Genomic DNA, 26521 nt, shown 5'->3' with positions numbered 1-26521 from the left:
CATTTGAACACAGGTGGATTCCAAATTAAATAATTAAATAATGTGATTTCAAGAGAATTGAATATGCCTGGCCCAGTTTAGTCTGACACAAAGAGGGTGGAAGCTTAAATCTATTAAGCAATTCTTAGGTTTTTATTTTGAATATAACTCTGAAGCCTTCTGAATACTGTGTTAAAACCATTCTGAAGCGCACCTCCTTTGTTGACACAAGCCTGAAAATGATATACCCAAAATAAAATGGTTTCTATTCTTGAACTCATTTGACTACAGGCATAATCTTGGTCTCTTCTGAACGTTAACCCTTGGGAGTCTGTTTTCCAGGAGTCATAATTACTCTAAATATTTCTGAAACAAAGTAACAGAAGCTCAACAAACACACAGGAAGTGGAAGTTTTTTTCGCCTGTTTTACCTCCCCACGTTACAATATAACTGTTGTCGCTAAAACATTGACATTTTTAAAAATTGCTTATAGGGATAGAACCATGGGTTTTAACAGTTTCAAACAGTATATTGTGCGACCAGATTGATTTAAAATTTCACAAAAAAATGTAATAAATATACACCCACTCTGGCCCAAATACAGGCCAGTGCAACTTAAGCCATTATTTTGGAAATCATATCGGTATTTTCATAAAAGTAGAAAAATATTCCATTTCAGTATATTTTAATTTGACTGTGGAACGAAGCAAAATGAGAAATCGCTAATGGGGGGTTAAAACCTTTCTGGAGACACTGTAGATACTTGCTGCTGGTTTGACCCCGGAGGTCAAAGGTCGGGGATATTATTGGCGTGCTTCGTCTGCAGTTTTGCGTCGCTTAACGTTCGTCTGCCGGTCGACTGCTGTGGGTGCTTCAGCTTTTTCCGCTCGGCTTCTGTTCCTGGTTTCCGTGGTTTCTCTTCCTGCCTTTTTTTTTAAACCTTCAGCACAACCAATCTTGGAATTTTCCAGTCTTGGGATAGGCGAGCTTTGAGTCTTAACCCTGTGAGTTGGCCACGCTGGCTGAGGGGTTCTGTCAGGGATAGAGGCGTGTCGTTTGGGCTGCTGGAGGTTCCTGTCAGGGTACAGTGTTGTCCGGGCGGCTACGTATCTGTCAGGGGTACAGTGTGTGTGGCCAGGCTGCTCAGGTATCTGTCAGGGGTACAGGTGTGTCGTTTTGGCTGCTGGGCTAGCTCAGGTATCTGTCAGGGGTACAGGTGTGTCGTTTTGGCTGCTGGAGGTTCCTGTCAGGGATAGAGGTGTGTCGTTTGGGCTGCTGGAGGTTCCTGTCAGGGATACAGTTGTCATTCGGGGCGGCTGACGTATCTGTCAGGGATACAGCTGTTGTCCAGGCTGGCTCAGGTATCTGTCAGGGGTACAGGTGTGTCGTTTTGGCTGCTGGGCTAGCTCAGGTATCTGTCAGGGGTACAGGTGTGTCGTTTTGGCTGCTGGACTAGCTCAGGTATCTGTCAGGGGTACAGGTGTGTCGTTTTGGCTGCTGGGCTAGCTCAGGTATCTGTCAGGGATACAGACAGGTGCAGTGCAGGTACCTGAGAGCAGAGCTCTGCTGCTCTCTCTCTGACAGCCTGTCCTGTGGAACAGCGCCCTGCTCCTGCTGTCAGGAGTCTGCTTATAGAGCCAAACCAGACTGAGAGGAACACACACACACTCACTCACACACATACAGTACAGACTCGCACACACACACTCACGCGTGTACACACACACCACACACAGACAGCATATACCAACACACAGACCAATACACACACACACACTCGCTTCTCCCACACACACACACAACACACACACCACACATGCAGTCAGCGCACATACGCCAAACTCACAGACACACACTCGCACAAGCACGCACACACATACAGTACAGACTCACGCACGCACGCACACACACACACATGCACACACTCACTCACACACACACACACACACACACACATGCACGTACGCGCACACATACGCACAAACTCACAGACACACACTCGCACAAGCACGCACACACATACAGTACAGACTCACTCACACATGCACGTAGAGTACAGACTCACGCGCGCACACACACACATGCACACACTCACACACACACACACTCACAGTACACACTCACTCACACACACACACACACTCACAATACACACTCACTCACACACACATACAGAACAGTCTCACGTACACTCTCTCTCTAACTCACTCACTCACTCACACACATACAGCACAGACTCTGGCAGGTTGGACCCCAAATTGGCACTGGCATTAGTCCTCATGTTTCATCTGAAACGAGGTGCCTCCAGTGTGCGCTTTACCTCAGCAGTCAGTTTAGCTGAGCGTCTGATAAATATTCGCTGACTATATTGTGTGTACGGATAACATTTTGACAGACTCAAAAATAATTCGCTTTTACCCCTTTTCCAATTGAAAGTTTTTGAATTATTTAAGATGTGATGTGAGCCTGATTCTGTGTGATTCCGGTCTCACACACACACACACACACACACACACACGATCACAAACACACAATCAGGCATTGATTGGCCGTAAGCCAGTGGTCAAAGTGCAAAGCACAACTATAAATTATCTTCCAGAAATGTTGATTTGCTACCATTCTAGAAAGCGTGGATGGTTTGCACATTAATCCAGTCGAATATAGAATACACTTCCCTTTATCTGTCTCTTGTCTTTTTATCTGTTCTGCAGACATCAGCAATGCAGTCATGGCCTGAATAAATCAGTGTGAGCCAACACCCAGTCACCCAGTCTCTCTCTCTCTCTCTCTCTCACCCTCTCTCTCTCACACACACACACACAAGCATAACCACACGCCCCACACTTCTACATTCCTACACGCACACACACACAGCACACGTGCACGCACACACACTCGCATGCACACACACCCCCACTCCTTTGCATGCAGACACGTTCACACACACACACACACACACACTGGTACACTCAAAAACATCCCCCCAAGTAATGTTTAATGTTTAAATTTTCAACGTTTTAGTCTAGTTTTCCGTGTTCCTCTAGCATTTTCTTTGATAGCAGCAATGACAGGTTCTCAAAACATTGTGTTAGGGTTGGACCAAAGCACGCAAAATCGTCTATTTTTTCTTTTTCTAGATAAAAAAAACTGAATATCCAAAGCCATCCCATAAAAGCGCACGTTGCTAAGCTCCGGCGACCTCATGGCGACGGGCTTCGTCGACGTTGCCCTGGAAACGTACAGTACGCAGAGAGGGGCTTTCACGCGGTGACCAAGTTCTGAACTTCCCCTCTTGATGGAAAGTGGCTCGCACAAAGAACGGCATTATGGCAGGTTCCCGGGTTCCGGGGACTCTGTGAATGTGAGAGAGAGAGAGAGAAAAGATCCCTCGTGGTCATTTTTCTCGGGGCCCTTTTAAACCAGCTTGGCGTCGTCGTTGTTATTGTCCAACGCGCCGCGAGCTCAAGCGGGCAATTACTTTCAAATGTTTTCCAATTAGTTTCTTTCTTTTTAGAGCTCGGGAGAGTATCTGCGGCACAGACCTTTCGCTGTTTTCCGAGGTTTTTTTTTTTTTTTTTTTTTTTAAGACCAAAGCACAAACGCTAATCCCCCCTATCGTCCGTGTAGGTTAGGACGTTCTGGGTGTTTTTTGTGCGGTCGGTGCTGCAGCGAATTCTGAAACAACGGGCTTTCGTTTAGGGAAAAGGCTTTCGTTTGGAATTCTTCTGAAAAGATTCAACGTAATTTGCACAGTGTGTTCTGGTGCTTCGCTTGGCAGCAAAGACCCGGCTGAAAGCATCACCATCTAACATATCCCATTCCCCAATGGCAGTGTAGTACAGTGGGTAAGGAACTGGCCGTGTATCCGAAAGGTCACAGGTTCGATTCCTGGGTAGGACACTGCCGTTGTATCCTTGAGCAAGGTACTTAACATGCGTTGCTTCAGTATATATCCAGCTGTATAAACGGATGCAGTGTAAATGCCGTGTAAATGTTGTGTAAGTCACTCTGGTAAACTGTAAGCTGCTAAATGCCGGTAATATAATATAACGTCACGACTTCATACGTGTCTCGGTAACTCGGTAAAGGTCGTTGAGTGCTCATCGCCTGTGAGTCGACGTTGACGTGCTTCACGTGTTTAAGTGTAAGGGCATCATATGCGTTGTCATGAGACTAATGTGGTGAGTGAGCGGTGCACTCTGTGCTGAATGACTACGGGTATATCAGATATGTACATATTTGGCATTTACAGTGGAGCACAGAAAATGCGCAGTTCCTCAGCTGACCGGCCCCAGTGGTTAGCGAACCGGGGAGGGGGGGGGGGTGTTTCACGAAGCAGGGCTAGTTTCACGAAGCAGGATTACAGAGTTACCTGCTTCGTGAAATACCCCCTGAGTTAGCTGGATAACTAGCACCGAGTAAAACCCGGAACCCTCCCAAATCTGGAACATGGACAGAAGTAAAAAACAGTCTGGGTTTTACTCAGCGCAGTTATCCGGCTAACTCTGTAATCCTGCCTTGTGAAATACCCACCCCCTGGATATGTCAACCAGAAGGAAGCAGATTTGAATCCTTAATATTGCCCCCCCAATGTGTTCATATACTTCTTCCCAGACATCTTAGACTTTAGCTTAGCGTTTATTTTAACACTGTATATGTTAACGAGATCATTGGCTGTGATTTATAGGACGTTAGCGCTGACGTTGCGTTTAATGACTCTATCACCTTTACACTGCCAGTCTTCTGCAAGTCTTTCTAGGCCTTTCTGTGGTTATTACCACACGTGTAATCCTGTTGTGCTCACTTTACACGCTTTGCTTTAAAAGACACTGAGTAAAAGCGGCTTCTGAGTGAATTTAATGTAACGTAATACTGGTTTGTGTGTGCGTGTGGGTGTGTGAGTGAGTGTGTTCACTTCAGCTTGGAGAGCCTGCATCGCAAGGCTCATCTAGCTTTCAGTGTGTAAAAAAATAAAAATCCCACGTAATGCCCTGTTTGACATGGAAGAACATACTTTGTGAGCACGTATATTCCAGTTATTGAACGTGCATATGGTATGTATTTTCCTCTGTATTAGATTTCACTCGGTGAGCTGAGTTAATGCCACAGAATGCTCCCACTTACGCAGCGGGGAGTGCGATGGTTTGAATTTGGGCTTGAGGTTTCCGTGGTTACCGGTCTGTGGATACGCTGCTCTGTCATGGCGTCCGCGCCCAGGCCTTTCACCTGGTTGGCTCAGGAGAAATTGACGGGCCGGTAAATCGACCAATCGATCGGCTGCTTGAACTGTAGGCTTTTTTTCGGGGTTGTTGTTGTTCTCGTTCATTGTGTTTATATCCCGCTGACACCCACTAGTGTGTGTGCGTGCTTACACGTGTGTGTGTGTGTGTGTGTGTGCGTGTGTGTGTGTGCCTGTGTGTGTGTGTGTGTGGGCGTGTGTGCACCTGTGTGTGTGTGTGCATGTGTGTATGTGTGTGTGTGTCTCTGTGTGTGTGTGCGTGCCTGTGGTTATGCCACTGATGCTCATTACGTCGGGGAGTGCGATGGTTTGATTTGGGCTTGTAGTGTTTCGTGGTTACGGTCTGTGGATGCGTGTCGTGTGTGGTCTCGTGCGTCCTGCGGCTTTCCTGGTTGTGGCGTGTGTGTGTGGGTAAATGTGTGTGTGCTTGTGTGGCTTTGTGTTTGGGTTGTTGTTGTTCCTGTTTGTGGTGTTGTATCGTCGTACCACTGTGTGTGTGTCTCTGTGTGTGTGTGTGTGTGTGTGTGTGTGCGTGTGTGAACCTGTGTGTGTGTGCGTACGCGTGTGTGTGTGTGTGTGTGTGTGTGTCTCTGTGTGTGTGTGTCTGTATGTGTGCGTGTGTGTCTGTGTGTGCGTGCGTGTGTGGGTGTGTGGCTCTGTGTGCGTATGCGTGTGTGTGTGCGTGTGTGTGCGTGTGTCTCTGTGTGTGTGTGTGTGTGTGCGTGTATGTGTGTGTGTGTCTCTGTGTGTGTGCGTGTGCACTTCCTGGTTTGTGTTTAACGCGCGCGTGCGCTGTAGAGACACACCGCGAGCGAGACCCCCCCCCCCCCCCCCGGTGTTTCCGTTGTAATCGGCGTGGGGGGGGGTTTTTCGTCACGGGGAAAGAATGCGCTCTGGTGTTCTCTCGGACCGGCGCCCGCACCTCACCTCACCTCACCAAGTCCGGTGACTCAACCCTGCCTCACGGCCCCTCGCCGCGAACGTGCGGTTTCCCTTTCTCCGGAAAAGTGCACGGGCAGCACATTCATCCCTCCTGTGCGTGATGATGATGATGGTAATAATAGATCTGTTCTTACCGGCAGCCCGATACCACACCCCTGAGAGTGAGAACACCCTGTGCCATATTTGTTAGTTTCGCATTTTTGTTAATATCTTTTTCTCTAGAACAATGCTGTGCACCACACAGTCGGGCATGAGAGAAGAGATTAAATGCCCTACTTTCTTAAGTCTTTTTTTTTCTTCTTTCCACATCATGATGCTATCATCAGTATAAGATGATTATTTATGGAGAAATAATTGATTTCACAACTTCGTTGTGCCTTTGCGTTCTACCAAATGTTTTTACTTTAATTAAATCAACCCAGGAAAGCTTTTATTATTGAGCTTAATTGATTTTCTCTCAAACCAACATCAATTTAGCATAAGCACAAAACATCCATCCATCCATCCATCCATCCACACCCGCTGGTCCAGTTCAGGGTCGTGGGGGACTCGAGCGTATCCCAGCATGCATTGGGCGCAAGGCAGGGACGACCCCTGGGCAGGGCGCCGGGTCAATTTAGCGTCTCGTTCTCAGAACAGCCTATTTTCGTTTGAGGAATCCATCATGTGTCAGGTGTCAAACATTAATGCCTTTATCATCAGAACTAAATTTGTGAAATGGTTATTTCACTAAAAAGATAAACAAGAAGAAGCCCTAATGTGTTTCTCAAATGTTACTCAACTTTGAGGGCCATAGCCGTTAAATTAATTTCTCTGCTTTGTTTCATTAAGATTCAATTAATGTACAAAGATATTTGTGTGAATCGAGATGGAGAAAGATATTAGGCGAATGTCTAATCAGCTTCGTCTCATTCTGCCCTGGGTGCGCTCTGATGTAATGGAGAATTAACAATAGTGCAGCTCTGATATTTTATACTGGATTAAATTTGCTGCAATAAGTAACATGTCAAGCCGATGATCCCGAATAATTTCCAATTCCAGGTGGCAGCCCTCAATTTCTGACTTGATTGGAAGGAACAGCTTTCATCCAGGCGATATTGAACTGCGTGTCGTCTTAGACAAATTAAACAAGGAAGCTGATCAATAATAAAAAAAAATAATTTACAAAATTGGCAAAAAAAATTGTCTTATCTGAAAATGTAGTGTGAGTTCCCAGTTTGGCATGTCTGGGAGAGCCGCTGGATTCATTCGTTAAAGTTTCTGGAGGTTACCGCCAGGGGCGACATAGCTCAGGAGGTAAGACCGGTTGACTGGCAGTCAGTCGGAGGGTTGCCGGTTCGATCCCCCGCCCTGGGCGTGTCGAAGTGTCCCTGAGCAAGACACCTAACCCCTAATTGCTCCCAACGGGCTGATTGGTACCTTGCATGGCAGCCTTTCACTGTTAGGGTGTGAGTGTGTGTGTGTGAATGGGTGAATGAGAGGCATCAACTGTAAAGCGCTTTGGATAAAAAGCGCTATATAAATGCAGTCCATTTCCCTGGTTGTGTTTTTGCAGTTTTGGCCCATGTGTGGTGCGTGACAGAACCGGGGCAGTTTGTCTCCACGTGCCCCGCACATCCAGAGTTGCCCCGGGCCTCGGGGGGGGGGGGGAATCAATCCCACAACCAGGCGGAGATAAGCCCTCGTCGTACGGGCCGACACAAAGGCCCCGCCCACTTACACGGACGCTAATCTCCGCAAAGCCCATCCACCATTCCGCTCTGAAAGGGAGGGAACGGGGAGGGGGGGCTTGGAAATGCATTATTACCTCCGAAAATACCCCGTTTCCCCGCTCCCCGCTCCCGCTCCCCGCCTCCGCTCCGCTCGCGCCCCTCCTGTGGTTTCGTCCATCACCGCTCGCGAGGTAGCGAACGTCATTAAGCCCGGCGGAGTTTCGTTTCGTTTCGTTTGAGTTTTCTAGAATCTTTCTAGAATCTTCTGCATGCGACAGGCTGCTTCTGTGCGCTCGCCACAGAGGAGGGAGGGAGAGAGAGAGCGAGAGCAAGAGAGAGAATGAGAGAGAGAGAGGGCCCTTTTATAAAGAAATCTAACTGTTTTCGTCCAGATGTTCATTACGAGAGAAGGAAAGAAAGAAGAAAAAAAACAAGTTTAGTTTTTCTTTTTACTTAAAAACCACAGACTCCCGATTTCATTTGGATGCCGCGTGGAATCAGTCTGCTGTCCAGATGGCTTAAGGAGACTGCTTTAATGGCTGCTTCGGTTTGGTTATTAATAAACTTTCACTGTCTCGTTTATGAGCGCGAGCCACCGTGTGTCCAAACTACGCGCTGGCGTTGCCTAATGCGCACGCTGACGGCAGTGTGAAGGGAGGGGGGCACTGGGGGCTAATGTGGGGGGGGGGTGGGGGGGGGCTAATGGGGTATAGAGATGCTCTGTCTCTGTTTTGGTGGCCATTTCTCAGAGGTAAAAGGGTTTTTTTGGGTTTATAGTGTTGTTTTGGGAGGGAAAGAGTTTGCTCGGACGGATGCTGTCGATCCGAGATTTATCCCGTGCGCAGACTGTGAATATCGCCCTGCCGCCAACCTCTCCCCTCCACAGTCGTGGGAGAGATTGTGCCCCCCCCCTACCCAGAGCCCCCCAAGCCCCCCCATCCCCCGGTGTCATCAGGTTCACTGGGTTCTGATGCAGCCCCACGGAAGCCACAGTGGCACATTATTTTTTTTGCCTGAATTCTTTCTAGATAATTCTCTGAGCAGCTGTGTAGACCAGCCCCCCTTTACCACCACCACCGCAGATAGTTTTCCAGTTCTAATGACCTTCTGCTTCAATGTGGTTTTTCTTGTTGAGTTTTTTTTAATTTTTTCCCCTAGATTATTATTATTATTTTATTTTATTTTTTTGGAAAAAAAGAACATGCCATCTATGCAGAGTTGTGTCCGCCATTTCGATCAATCCCAGCAGCCAGCAATCGGAAAGTACTTTTCCTCTCCCTCCCTGCGTGTACATTGTACATTTGCTGTGTTATGGATGTAAAAAAAAACGGATACAGCAGATTCTCCCTGGGGGGGGGGGGGGGAGCCTTATAGCCAATACATCAAATTAGTACCAGGTATAATTTTATTTGAGTGAGTCGCTTAATGCAATGTTGGCCTTTTTAAATGCTGAACGCAGAAGGGCGGCTCTGTCTCTATACCCCCACCTGCCAGTTCCCGATCGCCCCCCCCCCCCCCCTTCCCCCCCCCCCCCCTTAAGTGTTCCGTCGGCCGATCGATGCGGCTGATCAGCGATATTCTCCCAGGAATGCGTCCGCTAAGTGCTCTGAGTGTTGCCGCTAATTAAAACACGGGTCGTAAAACCGCCCCGCCCCCCCCCCCCCCCCCCCCCCCCCCCCAACCCGAACCCGACAGGCAGCCACGGTCCGTTAGGGTTGCGTTTATTCACAAAGTCCTCGCGTGTGAGACAGGAAAACAGAAAGAGAGAGAGACATAATATGTAATTTCTATATTGTCAAACCAAAATGTATAATAATACCCTTTAATAAAAGCTGAGAATGAACACTTTAACCTCACGTGAATTGTTTGATTACAAATCTAAAATTGTACCGAGACAAATAAAAAATAATAAGTCTTTGTCCCGATAATTATGGAGTTCACTGTACATACAGAGAGAGAGGGACCCCTCCCACCCTCATGCAAAAACCTCTTCCATCATCTACTAGTTTGTGGATGTAATCATTGTCTTTTTGTATTTTAAGATACATCCTCTGTTTTAGTACTAGTTGTTAGTATGGCACAAACAGTGTGGGGGGTGGGGGTTGGGGGTGATGTGTGGTTTGTCTTACTTTGTCTATACTTGGTCAGTAATCTTCACCACAGTTAACGTGAATTTCCTCTGTTCAGTGGTACTGTTGATGTGTATGAATGGAATATTCATAAATATAATTTACCAACATTAATAACATGGCCCCGTATGTCTGTGTGTGTGTGTGTCCTCCCTGCAGTACTGGTACGATGGAGACGAGGTGGGTGATCTCCCCGTGGATTTCTCCATCGTGTGGGACGGCGACTTCTTCATCGACAAGCCGGCCAACATGAAAGGTACCCAAACTTTAGCGTGTCATTTCTGAAAATCCCTGCTCACTTTTTTTTTATATCTCTGCTCTGCAATTCGGTCTGAATTTAAGCGATGAAAGATGACTGCATGCTGATCTGGTCCGGTCCAAGGTCTTCGCTCGTCTGCTACTGCCTTGATCCAATGAGTTACAGCCTAAGTTTTGCGAAGATAAATTTAGCATCGCCCCCTAGTGGTGTGTAAATGTTTAACATTGTCCATGTACTGTGTAGTGAATACAGTACCCTGTACTGGTTTATGCCAAAAGAGGCTATGTTTCCCATATAAGGTCTGCCATGAACCTACGGATATTTGTTTGTTGAACTACCTTGTATATGATAATTTTTCATAGTATCCATTTATTATAGTTAAAAAAAACTAAATCCATCGTGAACAATCCTGTGAAATGGAATGGTGTTCGTTATTCAGTACTAAAGAAGCTTTGATTGTTAGCAAACGAGCCGGAGCTCGTTTCGTTTTCATCCGTAGCGCGATCGTTTCCTCGCCGGTCCGACTCCAGCTGTCCTTTCCTGTCGCTGCAGCGCGGGTTCCACCTCTTAATTTCCAGCGCGGACGTTTATACGGCGTGACAGTCCGCGCAGAGTCCAGTAAAGGCCGGCCAGGCTCCTGTTAAACGCCGCACCGGTTTAAAAAAGAGAGCGTCGGGCTCTTTGATGACACGGTGGGAGCATGAAGACTGACTCTGCCAGTTCAATAAAATCTTTATTGAAAATTATTGTACGCCCGAACAACAGCTGGCTGTTGATATTGAGTCATACGGTTTTGCTTACCGATAGCCGTATCATCTTGTTTTTAGGTCTATGAGACACGCTTAGCTTAAATGCTATTTAATAGTGTGCCACCAGGGACTGCGAAGCCATTGTGTGGAAATGGGACTGCGTTTGCTTAAAAAGTGTATTCTGTTTCACAGTGCTGAAAAATAACCGTTGGGTTTAGTTGTGCTTGTTGGAAGCGAAGATAGCAAAGCTTCTTTTAAAGCTTTGCGGAGTTTCACCTACGAAATGTAATGGTACTGGAAGGGACTCTAGCTGCTTCCTATCAGCGGAATGTGGTGGCAGTGTTTTCCATTTACTGAACCAATCAGTCAACCAGAAAAACCAAGAGCGTATTTCATACTAATCGTCGTGGCAAGTTAGCCGAGTAACTGTCAAAGGCGCATAAATGTAGCGCACTGATTCACGTCGAAAACGCGCACGTAAGAAAATTGTCATATTTCCCGCTGGTAACTGCAATTTTTATAATGTTATTAAACGTCCCGTTTATGGAATATATTATGGGGAGCGTTGTGCGGGATTGTCGGTGCAAGCGGATCGCCGTGCACAGCTCTGCAGTTTGTCTGCGGCCAATTCAGCAGCGCCGTTGCCAAGAAACTTCAGACCTGCCTGCTTGCAATTTAGAAATGTACAAATATGTGAAATATGGTGGCTTGTTAGGCCACCGGTTTCCGCATTCTGACGTCAGCTCGGTGGCGGCGAAGCCTGCGTGCCTACCTCAGCTCCCACGGTTCTACCCGTGTACAAAAACCGGCTCAGAAATCGGTTTAATAACTGCTTATGAATAATAAAAAGCGCGGTTCGTTTGTTTTGAATGGAAAGTTATTAGCACACCAAAGCTGGACGACGCAGAGAAGACACAGCATGGAGGATTTGCCTCCTCACAAACAGGGCGGACCTTTTTTTATCAGTTTGATTACACCGCTGGGCTGTGGAGAGAACGGTTTGGTCGATCTCATTACCTCAGAAAAACCGTTGTTCACAGTGCATTACAGCAGTGTTTTTTTACACTGTGGGTCGGGACCTCAAAATGGGTCCCGGGAGTATATGAGGTGGGTCCCAGAATCTGTAGTCCTCCCCAGGCTATGCGAGTATGTGTATTTGATGGGTCCCCATGAGGTGCTAAATTTCAAATTTGGGTCCCGATATATGAAATTGTTTTTCTAATTTGGGTCCCATCATTAAAAAGTTTAAGAACTAGTTCATTAGAGTAGACTAATTTTGTGAAGTTTTGTGTGTGTGTGTTTGTTTGTTTGTTTGTGTGTGTGTGTGTGTCGCTGAAAAACTACAGAAGAATCAGGCGTTTAATTTGTGTATAGCAGGGGTTCTCACCCGTGGCCCTGGAGAACTGCAGGCTCTTTTGGTATTGGTTGTTACTCGGCACTTAATTAACCAATCAACGCAGCCGCTTACACAGTTAACTAACCTCACCTGGTTTTTTTTTTTTTTTTTGGGGTCTGATCTGATTGCGGATGCGGGTGGATTAAGGTTAAAAAAAAAAGAAAGTTTGCGACAGATTTAAATATTCTTGCCATGTTTTGATTTGCAGACTAATTAGTGCGCTGAAATAAAGTGAAAACTAGCAGACCCGGGGACCCCAGAGGACTGAGCGTGCCAGCTCTGATGTGCTGTAATTAAGACATCTGAAATGCGGACTTCGGTGCTTCCAACTATCGCGCTGATCTGCGGTTGAGATAAGAGGATCTGTGTGTAGAAAACGTTTGCCAGAGACGTGATACGTCGTATTTTTTTTTTTTCTCCCTTTTCAAATAGACAGGTAATTGCAAGTTATAATATTGACACAACACACACGGAATCCTACACAGATTGTATATACGTGCTGGAGAAAAACGTACCCATACACATGCATGCATGCACCCTGTTGACGTGCGTGCGTGTGTGTGTGTGTGTGCGTGCGTACATGCACGCGTGTGTGTAAAATGCATAAATTCCGATTTTTCACTGCAGTTTTATTTCTTCCTAAATAGACATTTTCCTTCTTGCTATCTCTATTAGAAAAGTAGGTCGTGTTTTTTTCACCCTCTCTCTCTCTCTCTCCCTCTCCCTCTCTCTGAAGAATACAGTTTTATAGACTGCAAAATCCTGATTATCATAGCGAGTCCTCCTTTGTTGTTCTTGGCCGTGACATGGAAATCTGCAGAAAAGTTTAGATGGCACACCCCATCCCCCTGCGCCCTCCCCCCCTTTCCTGTAGACCCGCCTTTCCTCCGTAACGGAGCTGAGCTCTGAGTCTGACGCTGTCGCGGCAACGAGCTCCCGTTACCGCCTGCGCCCCCCCCCCCCCCACGCCGCCAGCGTTTGATCTGCTGATTTGTACTCGGAGGGGAGAGCGCCAGTGCTCGTAATCAGACGGCAGATTTCATCTCTTCGTCTGCGCGGGGCTCTGTGGGGAAGATTAGGAGCGAGTCAGCAAGCAGAGCCTGCGAGCGTATCTGTGGCTGATAGGGCCTGACGCCGGCCAGTAGCCCTGTGTGACTGCCCTCACCTTTACACCTGTGTGTGTGTGTGTGTGTATCTGATAGGACCGACTGCCTCCTTACACTGGCCAAAAGCCCTCACCTTTACACCGGTGTGTGTGTGTGTGTGTGTGTGTGTGTGCGCACATGTGTGTGGTGTGGTGTGTGTGTGTGTGTGTGTGTGTGTATCTGTATCTGATAGGGCCGACTGCCTCCTTACACTGGCCAGTAGCCCTCACCTTTACACCTGTGTGTGTGTGTGTGTGTGCGCGCGTGCGTGTGCGTGTGTGTGTGGTGTGGTGTGTGTGTGTGTGTGTGTGTATCTGTATCTGATAGGGCCGACTGCCTCCTTACACTGGCCAGTAGCCCTCACCTTTACACCTGTGTGTGTGTGTGTGAGTGAGTGTGTGTATAAATTCAGATTTTCACTGCAGTTTTATTTCTTCCATTCTTCCAAAATAGACATTTTTCATTTTGTTACCTCTATAAGAAAAGTAGGTCATGTTTGGTTTTTTTCTCTCCAAAGAATACAGTTGAATGTTTGGTGTATGCTTGTGTGTGCGTGCACGTGTGTGTGTGTGTGTATTGTGTGCATGCGTGAGTGGGGAGTGTGGTATGAGTTTGAATAGAGGTGATATAAGAGTTATCCTGTGTTTGTGGGGTGCAGAGACATAGGGGTTTGGGGGTAGCTCTGTTATCCTGTGTTTATGGGGTGCAGAGACATAGGGGTTTGGGGGTAGCTCTGTTATCCTGTGTTTATGGGGTGCAGAGACATAGGGGTTTGGGGGTAGCTCTGTTATCCTGTGTTTGTGGGGTGCAGGGACATAGGGGTTTGGGGGTAGCTCTGTTATCCTGTGTTTGTGGGGTGCAGGGACATAGGGGTTTGGGGGTAGCTCTGTTATCCTGTGTTTGTGGGGTGCAGGGACATAGGGGTTTGGGGGTAGCTCTGTTATCCTGTGTTTGTGGGGTGCAGGGACATAGGGGTTTGGCGGTAGCTCTGTTATCCTGTGTTTGTGGGGTGCGGGACATAGGGGTTTGGGGGTAGCTCTGTTATCCTGTGTTTGTGGGGTGCAGAGACATAGGGGTTTGGGGGTAGCTCTGTTATCCTGTGTTTATGGGGTGCAGAGACATAGGGGTTTGGGGTTAGCTCTGTTATCCTGTGTTTGTGGGGTGCAGGGACATAGGGGTTTGGGGGTAGTTCTGTTATCCTGTGTTTGTGGGGTGCAGGGACATAGGGGTTTGGGGGTAGCTCTGTTATCCTGTGTTTATGGGGTGCAGGGACATAGGGGTTTGGGGGTAGCTCTGTTATCCTGTGTTTGTGGGGTGCAGGGACATAGGGGTTTGGGGTTAGCTCTGTTATCCTGTGTTTGTGGGGTGCAGGGACATAGGGGTTTGGCGGTAACTGTGTTATCCTGTGTTTGTGGGGTGCAGGGACATAGGGGTTTGGGGGTAACTCTGTTATCCTGTGTTTGTGGGGTGCAGGGACATAGGGGTTTGGCGGTAACTGTGTTATCCTGTGTTTGTGGGGTGCAGGGACATAGGGGTTTGGGGGTAGCTGTGTTATCCTGTGTTTGTGGGGTGCAGGGACATAGGGGTTTTGGGTTAGTTTTGTGTTATCCTGACTCACCCCCCCTATCCCCCCTCCCCCCCAGCGCTGCTGTATAAGTGCGAGGCTCAGAGGGACAGCTGTGGCCTCTGTCTGAAGGCGGACGGCGCGTTCGAGTGCGGCTGGTGCCTGGGGGAGAAGCGCTGCCTCCTGCGGCAGCACTGCCACGCCCCCGAGCACAACTGGATGCACCAGGGCCGCCGCAACGTGCGCTGCAGCCACCCGCGCATCGCCAAGGTAACGCATGCGCCCGCCCCGCCCGCGGCCACCCGCGCATCGCCAAGGTAACGCATGCCCCGCCGCCGCGGCCACGCACGCAGTAACGCATGCAGCCATAAACCATCACCCCTCCTCCCCCCCCCCCCAAATAACTAAGGTACACCCCCAAATAACCATGGTATACCCCCCTAAATAACCAGGATACACCCCCCAAATAGGCTAGGTACACCCCCCAAATAACCAAGGTACACCCCTCCAAATATCCAAGGTACAGGACATCCCCATCCTGCTACCCCAAAGTAACCAAGGTACAGTGTCCCCTTCCTGGTGCTGCCATAGATCCAAAGCCCAGCACCATGCCACCACCAGAAGCTGGCCGATGGCTGACGCACCTGTTTCCTGCCTCCGAATAACCAGCGTGCAGCATGACTCCGCTGCGCCCTCCCACCGATACCGCTGAGAAAAAACCTGCGCCTCTCCTTCAACGGGCGATATGGACTCGTTTTATTAGTCTATTGCCTTTCTTTTCATCTTTTCTTCATTTAATTATGCCCGATACCATGGTGATCATCCAAACTGCTGGGGCAATGTGAAGTGCTTGCAGGAAAAAAAAACCCCCCACCACTGCTATCTATTGGATGTTTATAACTCTGTAAGACCTTGTTGATAAGACCTTGTGATGGGTAAAAGCACATCACGTGACCACATGTGAGCTGCACGACCTTGCTCTTGATTGGCTGCCTTGTCAACATCCAGTAGATATCAGTGGTGAATTTTAATTTTTTTTCCCCCCATTTCATGTGGCCTCTGAAGTTCAGATGTTTATTATTGCATCAGGTTTAATTAAAGAAAGGCAGTACATCACCCCATGGCCGTGATTGTCATTGTGCTCAAAAAAATACGAGACTATTAGCGATAGAGTTTATTGCCCAGCTCTATTTCCCTGTAATCCAAACCTTGGGAGCCAGCGTTTCTAACCGGTGTGTGGCGCGTGTTCGTATCTCAGTGAAGGACAGGGGGAGCCAGCGCACATTCTGGTGTGCGCTACGATGTTTTTAACTGATGTGCGGCGTGTGTATATGTATCTCTGTGAAGGACAGGGGGAGCTGGCGCACGTTCTGGTGTGTGACGGCGTCTCCTCTCCTCTCCTCTCTGCTGTCTCACAGATCCAGCCGCTGACGGGGCCCAAGGAGGGGGGCACGCGAGTGACGATGGAGGGGGAGAACCTGGGCCTGCAGGTGCGGGAGATCACCCACGTGCACGTGGCGGGGGTCCGCTGCACCCCCGTGCCGTCCGAGTACGTGAGCGCCGAGAGGTGAGTCCGCCCGCTGACGCCGCTAACACCGCTAACTACGCTAATAATGCTAACGGCGCTAACACGAAGCCGTCCGCTTGATTTTTTTAGCGCCTCGCTGTGTTCTGTAAACCTGGGCACAGACTGTGTACTTGTGGCGTTTGTGACTAATGTGTGTGACCCCCCTCCTCTCTAAGGATTGTGTGTGACATGGAGGAGTCGCTGCTCTCTAGCCCCCCCGGAGGCCCGGTGGAGCTGTGCATCGGAGACTGCAGCGCTGACTACCGCGCCCTGTCCTCCCAGACCTACTCCTTCGTGGTACGTACCCCTCCGCTGACCCATGACCCCTCACCCCTGACCCCTACCCCCTGCCCCCTAACCCGTGCCCCCTGACCCCTGCCCCCTGGAGCCACTGGCAGGTCTCCCTGGCGACAGCCTGACCTCTGAAGGGCGTAGCCACAGGCATGTCATCCTGGCAACGGTCTGACCCCTGACCCCTACCCGTCCCGTAGGGGCAGAACCACGGGCGTGTCTCCCTGGCGACAGCCTGACCTCTGACAGGCGGAGCCACAGGCATGTCACCCTGGCAACGGTCTGACCCCTGCTCATCCCGCAGGGGCGGAGCCACAGGCGTGTCTCCCTGGCAACAGCCCCGCCGGGCCCTAGTGCGACCCGTGCATGCGTGCGTGCGGAGAATGACTCAGCTGTAAAAGCGTGCTCGGTGTGATGTCATCACCCGCTCCTCCCCAGGGGGCAGTACGCCGCTGGGCCTGGGAGGGGGGGGCAGACAGGCCGTTTTCCTGCGGGGTCTGCCTCTCACACACAGGACCGAACGGGCCGGAGCGCCCCCCCCCCTTTAAACCAGCGAGCGATCGATACGGCCCTCGCGGCTTCGCTCTCGAGGAGGCTAATGCGCCGCGCGCCAAACGAGCACGTGTGCGGGGGGGGGGGGGCAGGCGATTACTACACCGCAAAAAAAACAAAAAGACGATGAATTAAAAAACAGACATTCAGTCTGCCTGGTCAACAGCCACAGCACTGATCCTGGATCAGTATGTTTTAAAAAAAAAAATAAACATTGAAATTTGATACTTCTTTGCCTTTAATCGAAGTAACGTTTGCTCATTTCCCATCGATCGTGGCTGGAATGCGGTGATCGATAAAGCATTAAATCTCTGGTCGTGGCGTTTCACAGTCACACACACGTTAGAGAGCCCACCTGATGCAGTCTGTCCCTGGCGGTAATAAAACACACTGTGGAGGCTCCACAGGTGGCGGCTGTGAAACAGACCATCGCTTATCGAGTGCCTGTAAAAAAAACATCCGAATTGCTGTGCTTCTTTGGGGGAGGGGGGGGACGGCTGGCCCTGTGTTTCTTTAGGGGAGGGGGGGGCTGGCCCTGTGTTTCGGGGCGGAGGGGCGGCTGGTCCTGTGTTTCGGGGGGGGGGGGGCGGCTGGTCCTGTGTTTATGTCCCGGGACGGCTAATGGTGAAGGGCGCTTATGAAGAGAGAGAGCTGTGTGCATTAAAGCTGTTTCGTCCCCCAGACTCCCAGCTTTAACAGGGTCCGCCCGGAGAAGGGTCCCGTGTCGGGGGGGACCAGGCTGACCCTTTCGGGACGACACCTGGACGCGGGGAGCTCTGTGACCGTGTTCGTGGGCCAGGGGGAGTGTCTGTTCGTCAGGTGGGTACAGCAGCCCCTTCCTGTTTGATCATAGGCTAATACAAATGTGCACGGAAAATATTAAATGTGCCACAGACGGGATATTATGATCAAAGGCACATTTACAGCTACATTCGCAATATGTGTGCAAATACACGCACGCGCACACATGCATGCACACACACATGTACTTACAAACACACATGCTCACACGTGCACTCGCGTACACACACACACACACATGCATGCATACACACACACGTACTTACAAACACACATGCTCATGTGTGCACTTGCACACACACGGACTCAAGTTTTAGAACATAATCTGTAATGGGGATTGTGTAAAAGACGAACGCAAACGCGAGGTGTGTGTGTGTGTGTGTGTGTGTTTCGGTTCCTGCAGACGAAACAAGCGGGACATCGTCTGCGTGACCCCGCCCTCGCAGTCCGGCTCGGGCCCCTCCCCCATCAGGCTGCGCATCGACAAGGCGGAGGTGACCAGCGCGGACACGCGGTACCTGTACACGGACGACCCCACCATCGCCAACATCGAGCCCAACTGGAGCATCATGAAGTGAGCCGCCCCGCCACGCCCCGCCCCGCCCCGCCCCGCCCCGCCGTCGCCCCGGCAACGCTCGGGGCTCGTCCCGGGCCTAACAGGAAGTCCGTTAACGCTAGAAACACCTCCGGCCAGCAGCCCTGCAGATTTTTAAATAAAATGGCGGTCCTGAGAACCGCGCTCGGACAGAGATGAGGTTCCATCGCAGAGCGTTTATCACGGCGCTCCTCAATATAACGGACAGGAACTTCATGAAGTCTAAAGTGCGTATGAAATCCTAATACGCTGTGCCCCGCGGGGCTGGCAAATGAGCCCACTCGCTCAGAATCTCAGCCATTTACCGCCACCCCCCCCCCCACACCTGCCCCTCCTCCCCCCCCCCCCCCACCCGAACCAAACGAACCGGAACGACTGCCCTCTGAGGCCAGACTGCTCTCTGATTCAGTGCAAATGGATTTTTGGATCACGTTTCAGAAATTCTCCCAAAAAATTCTCCCTGTCAAAAAAAACCTCTCTGCCCGATGCGCGATTTACGGTCTTTGCCGTAACCGTGGTAGCGGCGGCTGTGCTTTATTGTGAGGTTTGCTGTAGCCGTGGTACTGTAGCGGTCGCTATGGCGACGTCGTTTATTGTAAAGCTGCGTTTGTGCGTTTGCGTTTCAGTGGAAGCACCTCCATCACCGTCTCGGGCACCAACCTGCTCACCATTCAGGAGCCCAAAGTGCGAGCCAAGTACGGAGGGGTGGAGACCACCAACGTAAGTCCACCGGCCGTGCCTGTGATTGGCTACAACACGGCGTGCGCTCTTTAACCTCATGACCTTTAACCTTTAACCTATGATCCCGAGATTCTCTCTTCAGCTACCCTGCGTCCACAGCACAGTCCTAGACTGAAACAGAAGCTCCATAAGATCATGTGATCACAGTTGGATAGCAACAAGTGCGAAGATTGAAACTGGTGGACAACAGCACATAGAGCTGTGATGAAAGCTTCTGTTTATGTTTCTCTAACCTGGGGGTGGGCAAATTCTAACCTGGGGGGGGGGGCCGGATTCTAATCTGCAGGGGGGGTGGATTCTAACCTGCAAGGATTCTTCTCCTCATTCTCTCCTCCCTCTCCAGGTGTGCAGTGTAGTGAACGAGTCTGTCATGACGTGTCTGGCCCCGGGCATCGTGTACGCCAAGCGGCAGGTGCCCGAGTCTGGCGTGCACCCGGACGAGTTCGGCTTCGTCCTGGATCACGTGACCGCCTTGCTCATCCTCAACGGGACGCCCTTCACCTACTACCCCAACCCCACCTTCGATTCGCTGGGGAACTCTGGGATACTGGAGGTCAAGCCGGGCTCGCCCATCATCCTGAAAGTATGTAGAGTAGCCCCGGTCCTGGAGATCTGTCGTCCTTTAGGTTTTCATTCTAACCCTAATAAACCGCCAACTCTATTGACAGCTTGAGATCTCGTTGAGCTGCTAATTAGAGAATCAGGTGTGCCAAATTAGGGTTGAAATGAAAGCCTGCAGGACAGTAGATTTCCAGGAACAGAGCTGGACAGACCCTGATGTAAAGTAATAAAGAAGTATAATGCGTAATGAAGTAATGCAACTGACTTTATACTTCGATATCCATTAGTAATGTGGTGTTCTTGCAACAGTGATTTAATTTCGTTGGCTTGCAAATACGTTCTTGTTGAGGGGAGATGAAAGATGGCCTAATATTTCCTGTACACAGATTTTTCTGAGATGTTGCAGGCGAGTTGATGTGATGAGTCCAAAACCGCGGAACTGATCTCTCTCTCTCTCTCCCTCTCTCTCTCTTTCTCTCCCCCCTCCCTCCCTCTCTCTCCCTCTCCCTCTCTCTCTCTCTCTCTCTCCCCCTCCCTCCCTCCCCTCCCTCCTCTCTCTCCCCCTCCCTCCCTCCCTCCCTCTCTCTCTCTCCCCTCCCCTCCCCTCCCTCCCTCCTCTCTCTCTCTCTCCCCCCCCCCTCCCTCCTCCTCTCCTCTCTCCTCTCTCTCTCTCTCTCTCCCCCTCCCCCCTGTCAGGGAAAGAACCTCATGCCTCCCGCCCCTGGGAACGCCCGTCTCAATTACAGCGTTATGATTGGAGAAACCCCCTGTCTGTTAACCGTCTCCGAGTCGCAGCTGCTCTGCGACTCCCCCGACCTCACCGGGGAGCAGCGGGTCCTGGTGAGATTTCGGGAGATTTCTTTATACGCTTTTACCGTGTCGTCGTGATCAAACGTGACCGTGCGTACGTTCTGCTTCCCAATCATCAGCTGATGTGCATTTAAGGGATCGTTAAGAGATTACCCAGAAATATTCATAACCTAGAGCAGTGCTGGTAGGAAGTGTGTGAGCATCTACAAATGATTCTAAATGTCTTTGATTTGAACATATCCCTGATTTTCACAAAAAAACTGATAGATGTATAACTATATTTAAATGTTATTTGCTGATAAAAATTGGTGTAATTGGACAGACTGAAACTAAATTGAAAAATTGGTTTGTGGATTTCTTGGTGGACTTTAGAGCGAAGATCTTTGACTAGAGCCTTAGGGTATTGACTCCGACCGGCGTGCCTGGACTAGTTCTCTGGCCGTCGGCTCCGGTCGCGACTCGCCGACTGGTCCGAAACTCAATTTAACCCAATCGATAAGCGGCGACCGTGTGGAGAGGAGGAGGCGTCGACCAATCAGGGCGCGGATTAGAGCGGGGCGGGTGCTTAGTGGGGAGGTGTTGGCGATTTGTGCCGGGGGGGAGGGGGGGAAAGAGGAGGCCCACCTGGAGCTAGGCCGGTCCGCGTGTTAATCACCTGACCCCCCCCCCCCCCCCCCCCCTATCGGACTCTTCCCTGGGGCCTTTGTTTCTCGCTGCTCAATAATTAATGGCAGCGGGCGGGGGTGTGATGGCGGCGGAAAGGTGAAAGTCGTTAGGCGGAGCCGCAGGGGGGGGTCCGGGGTTAATTGGCCCGTTGGCCTTCAGCGAGGCCCGGAGTCCGCCCGCGCGGCGGTAACGCCCCCCCCCCCAGCCCCGCGGCGAAAAAAACGCGCACCACGAGAATGAGACGCTCCCCTCTGAGGCCTGTTCTGCTTCCTTCCGCCCCCCCCCCCCTTCCCCTCCCCCTCGCAGATTTTGGTGGGGGGGCTGGAGTACTCCCCGGGCACCCTGCACATCTACTCGGACAGCGCGCTGACGCTGCCCGCCATCATCGGCATCGGGGCGGGGGGCGGGGTCCTGCTGATCGCCATCATCGCCGTGCTCATCGCCTACAAGCGCAAGACGCGCGACGCGGACCGCACCCTCAAGCGCCTGCAGCTGCAGATGGACAACCTGGAGTCCCGGGTCGCGCTGGAGTGCAAGGAGGGTAAGGGCCACAGCGTCCGTTTGCACACGCAACACGTCTGTACACACGCAACACGTCTGTACACACGCAACGCGTCTGTACACACGCAACGCGTCTGTACACACGCAACGCGTCTGTACACACGCAACGCGTCTGTACACACGCAACGCGTCCGTTCACACGCAACGCGTCCGTACACACGCAACGCGTCCGTACATAAGCAACGCGTCCGTACACACGCAACGCGTCCGTACACACGCAACGCGTCCGTACACACGCAACGCGTCCGTACACACGCAACGCGTCCGTACACACGCAACGCGTCCGTACACACGCAACGCGTCCGTACACACGCAACGCGTCCGTACACACGCAACGCGTCCGTACATAGCACGCGTCGTACACGCACGCGTCGTACACACGCAACGCGTCCGTACATAAGCAACGCGTCCGTACACACGCAACGCGTGTCCCGATTGCACACGCAACAGCTCCGTACATACCGCGTCTTACACACGCAACGCGTCCGTACACTCCATTTGCACACGCAACAGACCTGTACACTCCCTGTTTCCACACGCATCACGTCTGTACACTCCATTCGCACACGCAACATGTCTGTACACTCTCCATTACAGCAATGTACCTCCTTGCCCCGGAACTCTGTCACCCACAGGCCTCACACTGACCACAGCAGCAGCGCTCTTAACCACAGCATTCGCTGGACCCGCCATCCTTTTCACAGCCCGTTCAAGTCTTAATTCCTTCTGCAGACAGCGTCCCCGTAAACGTGCACCTCACAACGTTATCTCATCCGCGGGGTGAAGCTGTGGGCTCGTACAAGCAGCCGGACTGCAGCAGAAGAAACAGAAAAGCTCATTGTCGGTGTTGTGTGTGTGTGTGTGGTGTGTGGTGTGTGTGTGTGTGTGTGTGTTGTGTGGTGTGTGTGTGTGTGTTGTGTGTGTGTGTGGTGTGTGTGTGTGTGTGTGTGTGTGGTGTGTGTGTGTGTGTTGTGTGTGTGTGCGTGTGTGTGTGTGTTTTGTTCACCTCACAACACAAGTTTATTTCGGGAGTAGCGGAGAATGGACTCCGCTGTGTTCCGTTCTGAAAAAGCGCTGGTTGTCAACGGTTTGGCTCTTAGTGACAGGTCGCAGAGAGAGAGAGAGAGAGAAAAGGAGAGAGAGAGAGAGAGAGAGAGAGAGGGAGAAAAGGAGAGAGAGAGGGAGGGAGAGAGAGAGATGGAGAGAGGAGGGAGGGAGGGAGAGGAGAAGAGGGAGGAGTGAGAGAGAGAGGGAGAGGAGGAGGGAGGAGGAGAGGAGGAGGGAGGAGGAGAGGAGAGAGAGCTAAGGAGAGAGAGAGGGAGGGAGAGAGAGAGAGAGGGAGGGGGAGAGGGAGGAGAGGGAGGGGGAGAGGGAGGAGAGAGAGGGGGAGACAGAGAGAGAGGGGAGAGGGAGGGAGGAGGGAGAAAGAGAGAGAGAGAGAGAAAGGGAGAGGGAGGCAGGGAGGGAGAAAGAGAGAGGGAAAGAGAAAGGGAGAGGGAGAGGGGGGTGAAAGTGCGGGCGTGGCGTTTCGTTGTGCGCGCGTGAGACGAGAACCCCATCGTAATTATTTTTAACGCGGCGCCCGGGGGCCGTGCGAAAAATGGAGACGTTCACGTTTCTCACGAGTGTGCGAAGCAGACGGTGCCCAACAATAAGCGCTCCTGTGTGTGGGTGTGCAGGGGGACGCATCGCGTCTGCTTCCCCTGAGAATGAGGCCCCGGGACACGCCCTCTTTCCCCTCAGCTGGTGGAGCTGCACCTGCTCAAGAAAAAGTGCCTCCTTTTGTTTTGTGTGGCCACGCCCGTCCAGAAGTGTGATCAGGGCTGGGGCCGGACTGAGATAAAATGGTGGTCTGCTGTCACCCAGGCCTCATTTCACCAAACTAGACCAGGTTAAAACCTAGTATGTGGCTGGACCTAACACACGTGATCCGGCCGACCAATGGTGTGACTTCATAACTCGGCTCACCAATGGTGTAACTTCATCACTCAGTCAGTCACAGACATTTGTGTTTGTAGGGCTGGCCCCGCTGTTGCGGTCCAGCCGAAAAAAAAGGAAATGCAATGTGCAGTCTAATATCTGTAAAATGTGGATCCTGTTTTGTAGGAGTTCATGAAGGAATCGTAAGTCCATTCCCCCTGCACATCTCTCACAAAATAAGAGCGGGGAACTTGCAGGAGAAATCAAAAGCGATTATTTTTATTCCCCTTCACCCCCCGTTCGTTTCGCGGGGGGGGGGGGGGTCTGTTCATGGAGGACGTGCCCCAGCACGGCCTTCCTTCGCTTTGTAAGCCGCGCATGGAGTCGTAAATTTAATTGTTAACAGCGGTTGTACAAAAGCAGTCCCCTAGCAGTGGTACAGGACACAAAGAAAACGCTGTCGCACACGCATTCATCATATAGGCTGGACAAAATAATTACTCTCCAGTTAAAATTATTTTATTGTCAGAGAGCTTAAGGAAGACATTAAGGGAAACATTATTTGACGTTCTTAAAACGTTTTCAGAACCCTGAATCCTAGCAGCTGAAATATGAAACGTTTTCGAACGGCACGTGTAGCGCTCGTTTAAGGATGAACACTTTGACGTTTTTATCTCGCGATCGTTGTAACCGACAGCTTTTCTACGAGCCAGGCCGTCGCTGCTCCTCTTCTCTGTTTACGGAACGTGAATGGCAGTTGGTGGAGGAAGTCGGGTTTTGTGGCTGACCGTGAAGCAGGAGCAGACTGACTTGCGAGTCGCGAGTTTGGCGGTTGGAACACGAGAGCAGTCTCGCGCTTTTCTCGCAAGGCGGCGGTTGGGGGGGCGGGAGTTGTCGCAGACGTCCTCTTCCTGCGTTTCACGCCCGCCCCCCGCCTTGTCCTTCCTGTCTCTCCCCCGCCACAGCGTTCGCCGAGCTGCAGACGGACATCCAGGAGCTGACCAACGACATGGACGGCGTGAAGATCCCCTTCCTGGAGTACCGCACCTACACCATGAGGGTCATGTTCCCCGGCATCGAGGAGCACCCCATCCTCAAAGAGCTGGACGTAAGGCCTGGTCGCTAGGAAACACGCACACATGTGAAACCCTAACCCTAACCCCATCCTCAAAGAGCTGGACGTAAGGCCTGGTCGCTAGGAAACGCAACCATGTGAAACCCTAACCCTAACCCCATCCTCAAAGAGCTGGACGTAAGGCCTGGTCGCTAGGAAACGCACACATGTGAAACCCTAACCCTAACCCCATCCTCAAAGAGCTGGACGTAAGGCCTGGTCGCTAGGAAACGCACACATGTGAAACCCTAACCCTAACCCTAACCCCATCCTCAAAGAGCTGGACGTAAGGCCTGGTCGCTAGGAAACGCACACATGTGAAACCCTAACCCTAACCCCATCCTCAAAGAGCTGGACGTAAGGCTGGTCGCTGGGAAACACGCACATGTGAAACCCTAACCCTAACCCTAACCCTAACCCCATCCTCAAAGAGCTGGACGTAAGCCTGGTTGCTAGGAAACGCACACATGTGAAACCCTAACCCCATCCTCAAAGAGCTGGACGTAAGGCTGGTCGCTAAGAAACACTATGAAACAAAATATCCGCCATTGTTTTATGATACCTATTCAGTGGTTGTTTTTAGGCTGCGAATTTGGTTGTGTTGGTATTGTTGTGCAACGAGTTTGCTGCATAGCCAGCCATCCAGCGTTTGACTGTATTTACACCGTTGTGAAGTCGTCTTGCCTCCACGGCTACTGCTTGGCATCAAGGAGACCACAATGGAAATACGTTTTTAACTTTATTGTGTTATCCTTGACAGTGCAGGACTTTGTTTTTTGTTAATTTGTCCAATAAAACTAACTGACTAACTGACTGACTGACTGACTGACTGACTAAAGGGAACTTCGATCACAGGCCTGAGGCATCTGTGGCCTCCTTCCAGGAGCTTTTCAGCCATGGAGCCATATTGCTTTTAATTCATTTAGTGGCACTGGTTTAAAACCACTGCCCCCCCTCCCCCCCCCAAACAGAAACGAATGAATAAATAATATCCCTGTCTACTGTCTAAAAGAATCTCCACAGCTCGGCTGGCCACCGCACGCAGCTGTCTGAGTGGTGAGGTTCCAAACAACCGCTTTTCCGTCCGTCCTTCTCTTAATTAAAGCCCGCGATGGAGGGAGATCGGGGAACCCCGCGCGTCCGCTGTGCACCGCTCCCGTAGAAACGCTTCGGTGCTCGGGACAAACCTTTAGAAAATGGAAACTGCAGGGAATGCTCAGTGTTCTG

The 26521-nt window shown here is 50.8% G+C and overlaps 1 protein-coding gene across 1 annotated transcript in view; it reads left to right on the top strand.

The window, feature by feature from the left end:
• The window catches only part of plxna3 (plexin A3), a 172239-nt gene that overhangs the window by 130385 nt on the left and 15333 nt on the right, over nucleotides 1-26521 (top strand). Inside the window, exons 11-21 of the mRNA XM_064300615.1 lie at nucleotides 10162-10258; nucleotides 15195-15385; nucleotides 16534-16682; nucleotides 16859-16979; nucleotides 18208-18344; nucleotides 18730-18900; nucleotides 19548-19641; nucleotides 20006-20245; nucleotides 20920-21063; nucleotides 22006-22240; nucleotides 25146-25288. Coding sequence (XP_064156685.1) covers nucleotides 10162-10258; nucleotides 15195-15385; nucleotides 16534-16682; nucleotides 16859-16979; nucleotides 18208-18344; nucleotides 18730-18900; nucleotides 19548-19641; nucleotides 20006-20245; nucleotides 20920-21063; nucleotides 22006-22240; nucleotides 25146-25288 — 1722 coding nt within the window. The remainder of the gene's footprint in view (nucleotides 1-10161; nucleotides 10259-15194; nucleotides 15386-16533; nucleotides 16683-16858; nucleotides 16980-18207; nucleotides 18345-18729; nucleotides 18901-19547; nucleotides 19642-20005; nucleotides 20246-20919; nucleotides 21064-22005; nucleotides 22241-25145; nucleotides 25289-26521) is intronic.

The sequence above is a fragment of the Anguilla rostrata genome, chromosome 11, assembly GCF_018555375.3.
Source record: "Anguilla rostrata isolate EN2019 chromosome 11, ASM1855537v3, whole genome shotgun sequence".
In the NCBI taxonomy this organism is placed as follows: domain Eukaryota; kingdom Metazoa; phylum Chordata; class Actinopteri; order Anguilliformes; family Anguillidae; genus Anguilla; species Anguilla rostrata.
The sequence above is the reverse complement of the archived record's forward strand: the minus strand, read 5'-3'. Positions and strand labels throughout refer to the sequence as shown.